The sequence below is a fragment of the Vidua chalybeata genome, chromosome 3 (genome assembly GCF_026979565.1).
Source record: "Vidua chalybeata isolate OUT-0048 chromosome 3, bVidCha1 merged haplotype, whole genome shotgun sequence".
NCBI lineage: Eukaryota > Metazoa > Chordata > Aves > Passeriformes > Viduidae > Vidua > Vidua chalybeata.
This window is the reverse complement of record NC_071532.1, coordinates 60,786,457-60,798,569: the sequence shown is the minus strand read 5'-3', so window position 1 is coordinate 60,798,569 and position 12,113 is coordinate 60,786,457. Positions and strand designations below refer to the sequence as shown.

The 12,113-nt window shown below is 40.7% G+C and overlaps 1 protein-coding gene across 1 annotated transcript in view; it reads left to right on the top strand.

Moving 5' to 3' along the window:
* RSPO3 (R-spondin 3) overlaps positions 1-12,113 on the top strand; it is a 58,533-nt gene that overhangs the window by 27,796 nt on the left and 18,624 nt on the right. The window contains exons 2-4 of the mRNA XM_053938419.1: positions 3,669-3,860; positions 5,391-5,537; positions 7,878-8,075. Coding sequence (XP_053794394.1) covers positions 3,669-3,860; positions 5,391-5,537; positions 7,878-8,075 — 537 coding nt within the window. The remainder of the gene's footprint in view (positions 1-3,668; positions 3,861-5,390; positions 5,538-7,877; positions 8,076-12,113) is intronic.

The window sequence follows — 12,113 nt, the reverse complement described above, 5'->3', positions numbered from 1 at the left end:
GCACCAAATACCAAGTAGTTTCAAGCAAGTGTATTTAGCAAGAGCATGTCTTGGACATATTTGCAATGCTACACTCCATACCTCCTGGTCCTGCAACCAGTGTCTAACCCACAAGGCCACAGTGCCCGATGCTCTGCCAAGGCACTGAATCTCTCTTCATCCCTCTTACCACATCTATAACTTGTGGCTAACAGGAGTGATCTGTGCTCTCCTCATGCTTTATCACCTGCTTTTTCACTTCAAAGTGTTTGTTAAGGTGGATATACATTACTTACCCATTTCTACTCTTTACCTTAGTATAGAAATTCGAAGCAATGCTTACACCTGGTGTACCGTGACTGGATTTCACTAGATGGGGTTTATGTTTCCAGCTTCCTGGGGCACATCACTTAAACTCTGAGCTCAGTGTCTGATACAGGGACACAAAAGAGATAAAACTTCTGGTTGCTTCCTTGGGGTTATGGTTGCAGTTGGTGAAGCACTTGAGATCTTCAGGTACTAACAATTTGCTGCAATGAGAGAGGAAGAGTAAGGGCCAGTTCTGTACCCAGAAGATTGAATGGATTCTGGAATGCCTCCAATCCCACCCAGCCTTTGCAGCAGGGGAAGGATTGGCCCATACCTTGTAAGGATATGGCAAGCATCTGGATCTGAACCACATAGGGAGGAGGCTGAGAGGTAACAAGAGCAAGATCTTCAGCTGGAGCTTGGAGATGCCTAATTTCAAGCACATTATCTCATTCTCTAGGCACAAATATTTTTGCTCCACAATTTCTTTTCTTCCGTGTTTAATGACAAAGCCCAGTGCTTTCAAAGAATGCCAGCTTCTGGAGCATGTAGCTTGTCCCTCCCTGCTTTGATTCTTGCCTGGGTCAGAATAAGGGCCTACCCTTATTGCAAGACAAATGAAAAACTATTTTATTACACAGATACAAGATTAAAAAAAATGTCAGATGAAGTAAGAGACAATCAAAAAAGTGCATCTCTTCAATAGTTTTTAAGAGAAAAAACACATGCTTCATGTAAAATGTTAATTTCGACTTTTCAGTAATATTTTTCTTTAAGAATTTCCAAGAACAGGAGCTTACTTGGCTTCACACATTTAGTTATAACATGACATGAAATCAGTGGAGCTTGATTTGCATATTTTGTCCTATTCTTTGCTCCATAACACTAGAAATAACATTCTCCATTTGGAACTATGCTTTCCTTTTTTGCTGTGTTATTTGTATGAGATGTTTCTGGAATGCATGGAAAGAGGCAGAAATTGTGAAAATGGCTAGGAGTACATTTTATTTTATACTTAGTACTTCTGGAGTTAAAGGGGAGATGGAGATTGGCCATGTAATGGATCTTAGCTATAGAGAATTATCATATTTCAATAGTAAAGTATTGCCTGTCTCAGCTCACACACACATCTTGACCTCAGAGCAGTTGCACATAATGTTTTCTCTGTCAAGAGAATCTATTAATAATGATGTGTCACAGGTGCTCACACATAATATGTTTCCCGTCAAAAATGATCATCCATATTTTACACAGCAGCTTTGATGACAAATATTTTGTACTTCAGCTGCTTTTTCATCCAACTGTCAGACTAAATGAAGGAAAATCACAGATAGTTTTTAAATAATGTCAGCTTCTTAGATCACATTACTGCATCTGCCTTTTAAAGTAGTTTCATACACGGGCCACAAGACAGAGGAGAGAGAGACAAGGATTTACTTAATTTCCATTAACTTAACTTTAAAAAGAAAAAAATTCCTAGGCTCTTAATTTCAAAATCAATAAGCTCTGTGCCTTTGGAATGTTTTCAGAAAAAAAAAAAGTGTTACATTTATTAAGTACCCTGTATTTTGAGAGTCTAGTGAAAGCAAGTATGATAACTGAATTGGGGTTGCAACTTCTCACTGCTGAATGTCATTTATTCTCATAGTGGTGTCATGTCCTCATTGTAAACACAATTTCCTCTAGGTTATGCTACAAAATGAGTGTCTCAGTGTGCACAGAGAAATGAGTTCTTGTACTCTTACGAAAATTGTTTGTGCACAGCAAGGCCAAAGTTTGTACATCTCATGTATGTCCAGCCCTGCTGAGAAAAATAGCCCTCATTCCTCATTTTATTTATGAAAGAGGAAGAGTGAACTTGAATTCCCTTTGAGGTTCTTCAGATCGCAGGACTTGTCATTGAAACCTCAGAGCACAGCAAAGTGCTTTTCCCATTCATGGGGCATGTCATTTCTGCAGAGAGTGTAAGTGAACAAAGCACAGAGGTGTTCCTGAACTTCCCTGCCAGGCAGCCCTGCCCAGAGCAGCAGGCAGTGGTGCCTCTGAACTTGTAAGCCATGAATTCATATGGACTCCTGGTCTGCCTCCATGGGCACCACAGAAAGGAGTTGAAAAAGACAAGTTAATCGTGTGTGCAAGCTATTTAGCAGTGTCTGCAGATCAAAATAAAATCAAAGCACTAAAATAGGCAATCACACCATGCATGTGCATATTTATAAAATTATCACTGCCTGAGGAGAAGGCAGAACAGGAAGCCAATAGTATTTAGAAATACAAGGTACACATGTAAATGAGGACTATATTTCTTCTATATATGAAATATAACCAGATGTGTTAGGCTGAGAGATTAAAGCTTGCACTTAAGAAAATGACCATTTTTTCATTCAAGACAAGGCCAAAAAAAGAGGGAACACAGGGTCTGGAGTTACTTGAAGCTCCATTATTTTTTTTAGTTTCAGTTTCTTTAAGAAAGCAAGCAAGAAGGAATTAAAAGTAGGTAACAACTTCTAAAGTACAGGAGGATGCAAAACTTTATTCTCTACCACTGAGAAGCAATACACTTCATTGTATCACACAGCAGATTGATGTCTGCTACTGAAAAGATAATCTGCAACAGCATCCTCTTTCCTGCTATACCCAAGCCCCTAAAGGAGTAAGGCAGTGAATGTAATAAATTTTGCTTTCCTTGTCTGAAGAATTAGAACAATTCAATTGAAAGGCAAATATAATCCTACCTATGCTACATGCTGAGACTGGAGCAGAGTAAATGCCACAGTTAAGTCTAAACATCAGGTTGTAATTGTTAGAGATTAAAAACATGCCAGAGAGAACATTCCAGGGAAAGAAGGAGGGTGAGAAGGATGGCTCTCCTGTCTTTTTTTTAAGGCAAAGTATCATCAGATCTTATGAGAGCATATTCCTGCACAGTAGAACTCAAATCAAATGGCATTTAGTCAATGAAGGAAATTATACACTAGATCGATTTTTAATCATCCAACTAGGAAAAGTAAGAATAAGTGAACATGAATTTATCTGCTGAGCCAAAGTGCACACAAGGCAGAAAAAAACCCTGAAAATAAGGAAAAGAAAAATGAATGTTCTCTAGAATGCTGCTGTTCCATACAGTTTATTTCAATGATCATTTCTGCAATATGTGAAAATGTCAGCTGAGCTTCTCATTTTTATGCAGATGAAATAATGTCTGAAATGACAAGTCAGGTCATAAGAGACACAAGAAAAAATGAAGCAATCTTTAAGAGCTGTCAGAGAGATGGATGGTCCACCTTTCCAAGTGCAGAGGAACCATTATTTCATGGTCTTGTTTAATGTATTGTTTTCTCACAGTTTTTTTTTTTTTTTTTTAATTCTTTTCTTCTCAGTGCATCCTAATGTGAGCCAGGGTTGCCAAGGAGGGTGTGCTACATGCTCTGACTACAATGGATGCCTGTCATGTAAGCCCAGGCTCTTCTTTGTTCTGGAGAGGATTGGCATGAAACAGATTGGAGTATGCCTTTCCTCGTGTCCAAGTGGATACTATGGGACACGGTATCCCGACATTAATAAGTGTGCAAGTAAGTGCTGGGGAAAGGGGAAGCACGTGGATTTGTTTGTTCTCTCTTGAATGCTGTGTCTCCTTAGGAGTCAAGTCAACAGAGAAGGAGATGGACAGGCCATGTCCTTATTTGCTCAGTTTTTTGTAGTAGCGCAGTAAATATTAACCCAAGCAAGAAGTTAAAGACCACAAAATGGCCTAAAGCTCAGGGATCCTGGCTCTGCATGAATGACCTGCCCAGAACCCAGGTGATGGCCTCCTATTCCTCTACATCCTCATGTGAAGGGGAAGCACTGGTGGGCACCAGGCACTGCCCTCCAGAAGCAAGAGAATACCGGCAGCTCTGAAGAGAGAGAGGGAACTTAGGAATGCTGAATCTTGGTGGCTGGAGCTGCTTAACCCACTGCCCTTACTTGCCTGACCCCTGTGACAAGGAAATAAGGTGGCAGGTGGCATTCTTTGGCGATGTGGTTTGCCCTGGTCTCTTTATAGCTTGTCTCACACTCACTGTAGTCCTCTGAATGCCTGTAGAAGCTGGCACGGCTTCAGCTGGCCAGGTTTCAGCCTGATTTGGGGGAATTTACCGGTTTGTGTTGTCTCTGGGCTGAGGGACAGAGAAGCCAATCTATACTGCTCAGGCAACATTTTGACCCCACTATGGCTTTTTGAACCATAAATGAACTGGAAAAGATCACAATATCCTCTCCACTCTTCTTTTTGTTGTTGAATTCACTATTTTTAATCCCACAGGTTCTATAAAAACATAAGAGTGATGGCCAAGAAACTCTCCCAGTTTTTACCTGGTAATAAATGTTATTTAATGAATGGACCCCAGAGCAAAGTCTTACAGAGTAACTTGACACTGCAAAGTATTTGCTCACTTTTTAGCAGTGTGTGGCCTTGCATATCAAACATGAGCCGTGTCATACATAAGCTTTTATGCATTTCTCTTAAAAATTTGTGAGAACTGGGAAATATATCAGCAATGCCAATTTGGCTAGTCATATAGAGAATGCATTAAATACTACAGAACATCTGATTGAACATCAGGGAACCATTTAAAGAAAAAAAAAAAAGATATGTTGATCAAAACCACTCCTAAACAGATTCTAAATTCTGGCATATTTTTTTTTTCTCCTAGATGAATATTTTTTTATCTCCTGGAGACAGGAGATAGGAGTGTGGAGCTGACCCAGCACTGTGTACCATGGGGTTAATTAGTACCTATATGGTGCCAGGGTAGGGCAGAAGCAGCACAGTGTTATTCTCATGTGCTCTGCTCTGCCTGCCATTTGCATAGATCTCCAAGAAGATTAGCAGTGTGGGGCTGTTCAGCATCAGGCCAGCCCTTCTAAATTCTCCCCCATGCCAGGGTCACTTGTGGCTGGCCTTACCATGTGTACTGGCCAGGAAGAAGGCCTAACATAATGTGCTTCCTTTGAGGATTGTCTGACATTGCTATAATTGTGTGAGTCTGGTGTATGTGAGAGAGCCCATGGCAGTTCATAGCAAAGAGCAACAACGTTGTTGTTTACTGTTTGCATTTCAGAATGTAAAGCTGACTGTGATACCTGCTTCACCAGAAACTTCTGCACAAAGTGCAAAAGTGGGTTTTACTTATACAGTGGAAAGTGCCTTGAAAAGTGCCCTGATGGGCTGGAAGCCAACAATCACACGATGGAGTGCACCAGCATCGGTGAGTCTGCTCCCCATGTCCTGCCTCGTTTTCTCAGAGGGGATGTGGGATCCAAGGAAGGCATAATCAGTTACAACACCAGGGAAATGAAAATGTTCTTCATAACAAGATGCATTCCCCATCACAAAATACTCCAGGTATTTCCCAAGTCTGCCACTTCACAAGAGGCACACAACCTTGATGCTAAGGGCAATTCTGCCAGAGGAAGGACAAGCTGTTTGGTCTGCTCTGAGGTAGCAAGACATACATCTCTTGCTTGGTTATAGTGTTATGCAGCACCACTAATATCAAAGTTTCAAAAACCCTGAGTCAGATCCCACATGTAGTTTAAAAAAGATAAAAAATACTAATGGTTTTACTTTAGCTCCCTTTTACCACCTGAGCCTTCAAAGTATGTATGCAACAACATTTTGAAACTTACCTTTTCAAAGGTGAAGGCTAGAAACTAACACATTAAGGAAACATCCCATCAAAAAAACTCCACTCTCCAAAATGGTATATGTGCATAATCACCTGACTTCAGAAAATGAGGATTAAAATGAAACACTAAATAGGGTGCCACTGACACTGAAGGAGTGAGATTGATGTCATTGTGACTCACTGGCTGTGGAGAAGAGACCTGCTTTTGTATGTCGAGCCACTGATTCAAAAGCTCCAATTATTCACACAAGGGCAATTTCGGAGGTTACCACACCTAACTGTCTGCTCCATCCTTCACCCATCCCTAAAAATGAAAGAAGAGCAAGTGATATGCTTGTCTGTGAACAGCTGCAGTTAGCATCCCCCTCCACGGTCACACTGAAGCTGTGGCAGGGTTCAGCTTATTTTAGTACATTGGCTGTGAATTGTGGTGTCTGAGGGCTGTGAGCTGCAGTGCAAGCTGTAACCTCTTCAGCCACCAGCATCCAGGGAGCACTTAGGCACAGTCTGGCCATGATGGAAATCTTCTCCACAGTATCATGCACATAGCTCTCTCTGGCATCAAGTGTTTTGGAGGGGAAATAATGCAGGAATAAAAATAATGCGCAGTAGTTTGGCGTTTTCCTTCTCAAATATATATTAGTTCAGGTGGTAGTGTAGGCTTTTATGGTTTTATTTTCAAGCAAAGACTTTAATCTTTGAGAAATTCAAGGGATCATTTTTGTTTCTTGATGGCTGTTTCCAACTGCTGTAGACTCAGCTGCTTTAACAATGAATCAGTCTCAGAGAGGAAAAGCCATTTAAAGCTATGGAATAAAACCAGAACCTTTTTGTGCACATGAAAGCCAATTATTTTAGCAGAAGAGCTCCAGTGCAACATGAAAAAAATTACACATATGACAATCCACTGGAGGAAGGTTCAGAGATTGCCTGAAGTCTGTTACATTTCTAGGTTGCAGAAAATTTTGAATTAAATTCTGAATCTGGAAAAGTGTTGACTTGCTAATTCCTCCTTATAGAGGAGCTGGAAGTCTTTCCTTCTTCAGTGGTGACTTATAATCTTAAGCATGCAATTGGACTTAAAGAAAACATATATATATATATATATATATATATATATATATATATACTTTCTTTTTTAAAGAGAAAGATAGTGAGATGGCATAAGAGAAGTTTAGCTATTAAAAGTATATTGTTAGCCTTCCAAGTTTACTCCCATTTTTTGTTTACACTCTTTGGACAAGTGTGAAATGACACACCTTCTGACTTCCAAACAGTACAGGATGCACATTCACATCACTCTGGTTTAGAAAGGGTAACCTGCACCGTTCTAAAAAGCTTGAAGACTCACATTGACCCAAATTCTGCTCTGCTTTGCCTGTTACTAGCTTGTATATGCTCAGATGATGGCTCTTTAGATGGCCAAAGACACTTGATTTCCAATATAACATCTTTTGATATCAGTTGGTTCTTTATAAGTATCAATTTCTAAATTTCCACCTTTGAGACAAGCTGCAGCAGCTTGACCCAATGGCTTTTACTCACCTTTGACACAGGCATGACCAAAGTTTATTCCACCAAAGCTAAAAGGATTTACATCTCCATCAAATCAAAGCAAAGTCAGAACAAACCCCAGTAACTGATTCCATTGAGACGTTGCATTGCTATTGCCTTGTGTCAGGAATTTGCCTTGTAAAACAGTGAGTAGAAAATAGTAACTGTCATAATTATTTGACATTATTTTGTGCTGCATATTCTTAACAGTCCAATTTCTGTCAATTCATTGCTACAACTCACTACTGATTAATTCCATTAGTTTTTGCCACCTTTTGGCTGATGCAGAATGAAAATAATGTACCATATGTATTCTGTATACAAAACTATATTGGTCAGGCTAAGTTTGTTCTATGTTTATTGCAGTGCACTGTGAAACTAGTGAGTGGAGTCCATGGAGCCCTTGCATGAAGAAAGGAAAAACTTGTGGTTTCAAAAGAGGAAATGAAGTAAGGGTCAAAGAGATCATACAGCATCCATCAGCAAGGGGAAATCCTTGCCCAGCTACAGCTGAGAGCAGAAAATGTATTGTACAAAGAAAGAGATGTCAGAAGGAAGGAAAAGGTACCAAGTTATCATCATCATAATATGCGATTGATATGGTGTTTTTCTAATAATTCACACCTGAATTCTTAGGCCCCAATTTCAGGTTTCATCAAAGCTGCCATTGATGTGGTGGTTTTTGGGCTGGAGAGAATTATGCCTTTGTCTGCAGTAAATAAAATCCTAACACTCCTCAAAAAATGTGCTTTGTGTGATCTAGAGAGGACAGGGTGGGCTGGAAGGGAAGGCATTTTGTCTCTCAATTCTGTCTGCTGACAGAGTTGCCAAGATGAAAAGTTGCATTGTAGTGCTCAGAACAAACAGATCCATCATAAAACATGTCATGGTGGGTGTTATCTGTTGGGTATCAGGCAGCCAAGTTTCATGCTTCAACAGAGGCATTCCTTCAAACTAATTCCTATTTCATGCTTCCCTACAAGATTTTAACTCTTGTAAATGCAGTGCTGTGGCCTTTCTCCTAGCCTGAACTCTTTTTTACTAGCTCTGGCTGAACAACACAACCTGATCCTGCCATCTGCATCTGGGTCATTGAGTCCCCGCATGGGAGAACGATCACAGCGTTGCATGGCAGAAAGGGAAACTCCATTTGGTTTCACCCGAGAAGCAAGATTGCCAGCAGAACTGTCCCTCCATGCAAGGCAGCTTGTTGGACTTATTCCCCAGCATGGCAGTGAGGGAATGGCCTCACATGTGTTAAGACTGGGAGATGCTTAAGAAGCCTATGAAATAATAATTTAATAAATTCCACGCAGTAGATACTGTTGTTTGATTATTCTCCCCTTCTTGCAGAGGGGAAGTTACTTGATCTGTCCTCAATGAAGTTACTCTGGAGGAACTATGGACTATTTCCTTTTCTCCTTTCCTCCCATTTTCTCTGTCCCTCCCATTTCCACATCTCATCTACTTCTCTCTTTCCTCCCACCCCTTCTGAGGGTGAGTAGAAGGGGTGGAGCAACTTCCCCTCCATGTGAACATCTCTGAGGCAGCAGAAGCTGCTGGTACCAAGTAACAACCCGTTGTTCCACTGTTAAATGATGGCCAGGGTTGCTGCAGATGACTTAGGGAAACACTCAAGGGGCTTGGATCTTGTAACCCTTTTGAAGGTTATCTCATTCCCTGGGGATGTACCTCATGAGAAGGGCAATCATGTTACTAGGGAGAGTCCAAATGAGGGCCACAAAGATGTTGAAGGGCCTTGAGGGGAAGCCCTATGGGGAACAGATGAGGTCACTTTCACTTGATCTGTTCAGCCTGGAGAGGAGGAGACTGAGGGGAGATCCCCTTGCTGTCTACAACTTCCTCATGAAGAGAAGAGATGGGGCAGACACCGATCTCTTCTCTGTGCTGACCAGTGACAGGACCAAAGGGAATGGCCTGAAGTTGTGCCAGGAGAGGTTTAGGTTGGGTATCAGGAAAAGGTTCTTCACCCATTGGACACTGGAAGAGGCTCCCCAGAGAGGTGGCCACAGCAACAAGCCTGACAGAGTTCATGAAGCATTTGGACAATGCTCTCAAGCACATGGTGTGACTGTTGGGGTGTCCTGCTCAAGGCCAGAAGTTGGACTTGATCATCCTTGAGGGTCCCTTCCAACTCAGCATATTCTCTGATTCTGTGATTCTATAGTTAGAAGGACGATCTTATGGACCAGATAGCTACAGGTGACTCCTCCTCACCCAAGAACGGGGTAGATCTACTTATCTACAGGGCATAGCTATCACCTCCTTCTCCTTGTGTCAGGCAGAGTCCTGAAGAGGTAGAGATCTGTACCTGTGTCAAGCTCACAGTCAAGACAACCTACTTACTGATTCCCTTTAGAAACCCTACAGATTTCTATGTTCAAAATGTCCATGCTTGCTTCTGTTTCTACACAGTGGCACAACTTGAAACAGCCTCTCATTAGCCCACTGTAACTGGAAAAAAGAGTCCATATTTTTTCCCTACCAAAGCCTAATCTTGACAGAGATGAAAATATGGGACTGAACTGTAATTTTGAACTATGAAACTGGGGGTTTTTTTTGAGGCGATATTATGTGTTTGCTTATAGCAATTTGGCAAACGCTTCAGATTGGACAAGACATTTCTCTTTGAGAAATGCCTGCTGTTCCTGTGTAATAAGAACTTTAGAAGAAACTGCTCACGTATTTTTCTGTCCATTCTTATTTTATGGGATTTGAGCCAAACCCTACTTGAAAAATACTGTGCACCACAAGAATTTGTTCACAATCATGAATCTTTTTCTTTCCTTCTTTTCTGCAATATGCATAAAGGTGGGCTTTTTTTCTTCTTTTGAGCAAGTCAAAGTCTACATTTTAGCCTGCTTTGCACTCAGTTGATAATTCCTTCAAATGAGGAACCTGTGTTCACACTCAGTCTGTGCCCTTGGGATTTGTATGCCTGTGTCTGAGATACTTTTTTTTTTTTTTTTTTGTTCTGACATTTACCTGCTCAGTATTCACAGAAGTCTTTTCCATTCACATTTATTGCTTCAGGGAGATGAACTTTTTTTTTAAGAAAGATAATTCTTAATAAAACTGAGGAATATTACATATGAAACATCAGGTTGAAAGAGCTTCAAGGGATGAATTATGGCGACAAGCTAGGAAGGTAAGAATTAAGCTGTAAGTTGTCTTTCTATTCCTACTGAAATGAGGAAATAAAGCTTTCCAACTTAATCTCCAGGCAACATATCTTCCCTACTGCTACTGTCCCTTATTACACAAAAAGAAATTTTTATTCCCCTTTGAACAATAGAATAATTGCCCAAGAAAGCAAGCTAGACTCTGTTCTTAAGGCTAGCTATGCCCTGTCAGTGAGTGCAGAAGGAGGTGACAACAGAAACACTTGAAAGGGAACGTCAATAAGTTTGTATTTACTGTTGAGAAATATTGAAATGGCTCTTTTGTATTGTACAACTCCCCATGGCCACTCAGGCATTGCTTTAGAGTTGAACTTTCATGCCATTGGCTTTTGAAGTGTTGCAGCAGAGCCGGCCGTGACCAGCAGTGCTGCTAATCTTTTCTCCATGACCATGAAGAGAGGGTCAGCTCGGTCACTCTTGGCTGTTTCCATGTTGGATAGATGTCTGTGGCTAAGGGATTTAGGTCAAAGACCACATGATGACGGGGTGTGCTCGTCACAGATGCCTCAATGACTTTGCTCGAGACGTTGAGGTCAGTGACAGGATGTTACTCAGTGAAGGCGCTGCTATCACACAGCAGCAAGGACATGTCTCTGGAACAACTACGCAAAACGAGATAAAGCAGATGAAGGGGGCTTTTTTTCTTTGTTTCCATCTGCTGGTGTGTAATTGAAGTTGATGAGATGTCTTGCAACCCTTTATTTCCCCTTCACTGGCTATGCAATGATGTTTTACTGTGCGAAGATGATAATATTTTCAGAATAGATGCAAACAAATGGGAATAATGAGGATACAAATAGCTCAATTAGTCTAAAAGGTTCTTTTCACTTATTTTAGCACTAAATTAGTCGATCCCAGTGTGATCTGACATGGTAATTCCCATGTGTTTCACATACAGGCTCATTTTGTAGTTCAGTCCCATCCAAACCTCACTGTAATTTATTTCATCATTCTCCTCTTTTAATCCCATGATGTTGTATTCTTTTTAGTCTGCATGACTATATGATATTAAGTTCCAGATTTTTCTTCTTCCTTTCTTTCCTTCACACCTTTTGTTTTGTTCACCCAGTGTAGTGTACTGTAACTTTTACCTTCCCACGCATAATACGTTCTTGGCTCCTACCCTTCATTGACAGATAGAAAGTGAAACATGCATTTCCTGTAGCCGTGTCCATTAATGGCAAATGGCACATAGATGTACTGGAAAAGCAAAACTTTCAGAGCTCCTCAAACACTTCAAATTATCCATCAACATTATTTCTTTGCCTTAATAAATGTGCTCTGACCTAACACAAGTTCCTTTGGACTACTGTCTTCAAATGTATGAGATTGACTTTTACTGGACGAAAGACAAATATTCTGAAATTCCGATACTCTGCATACAAAAGTATTTGTGGGG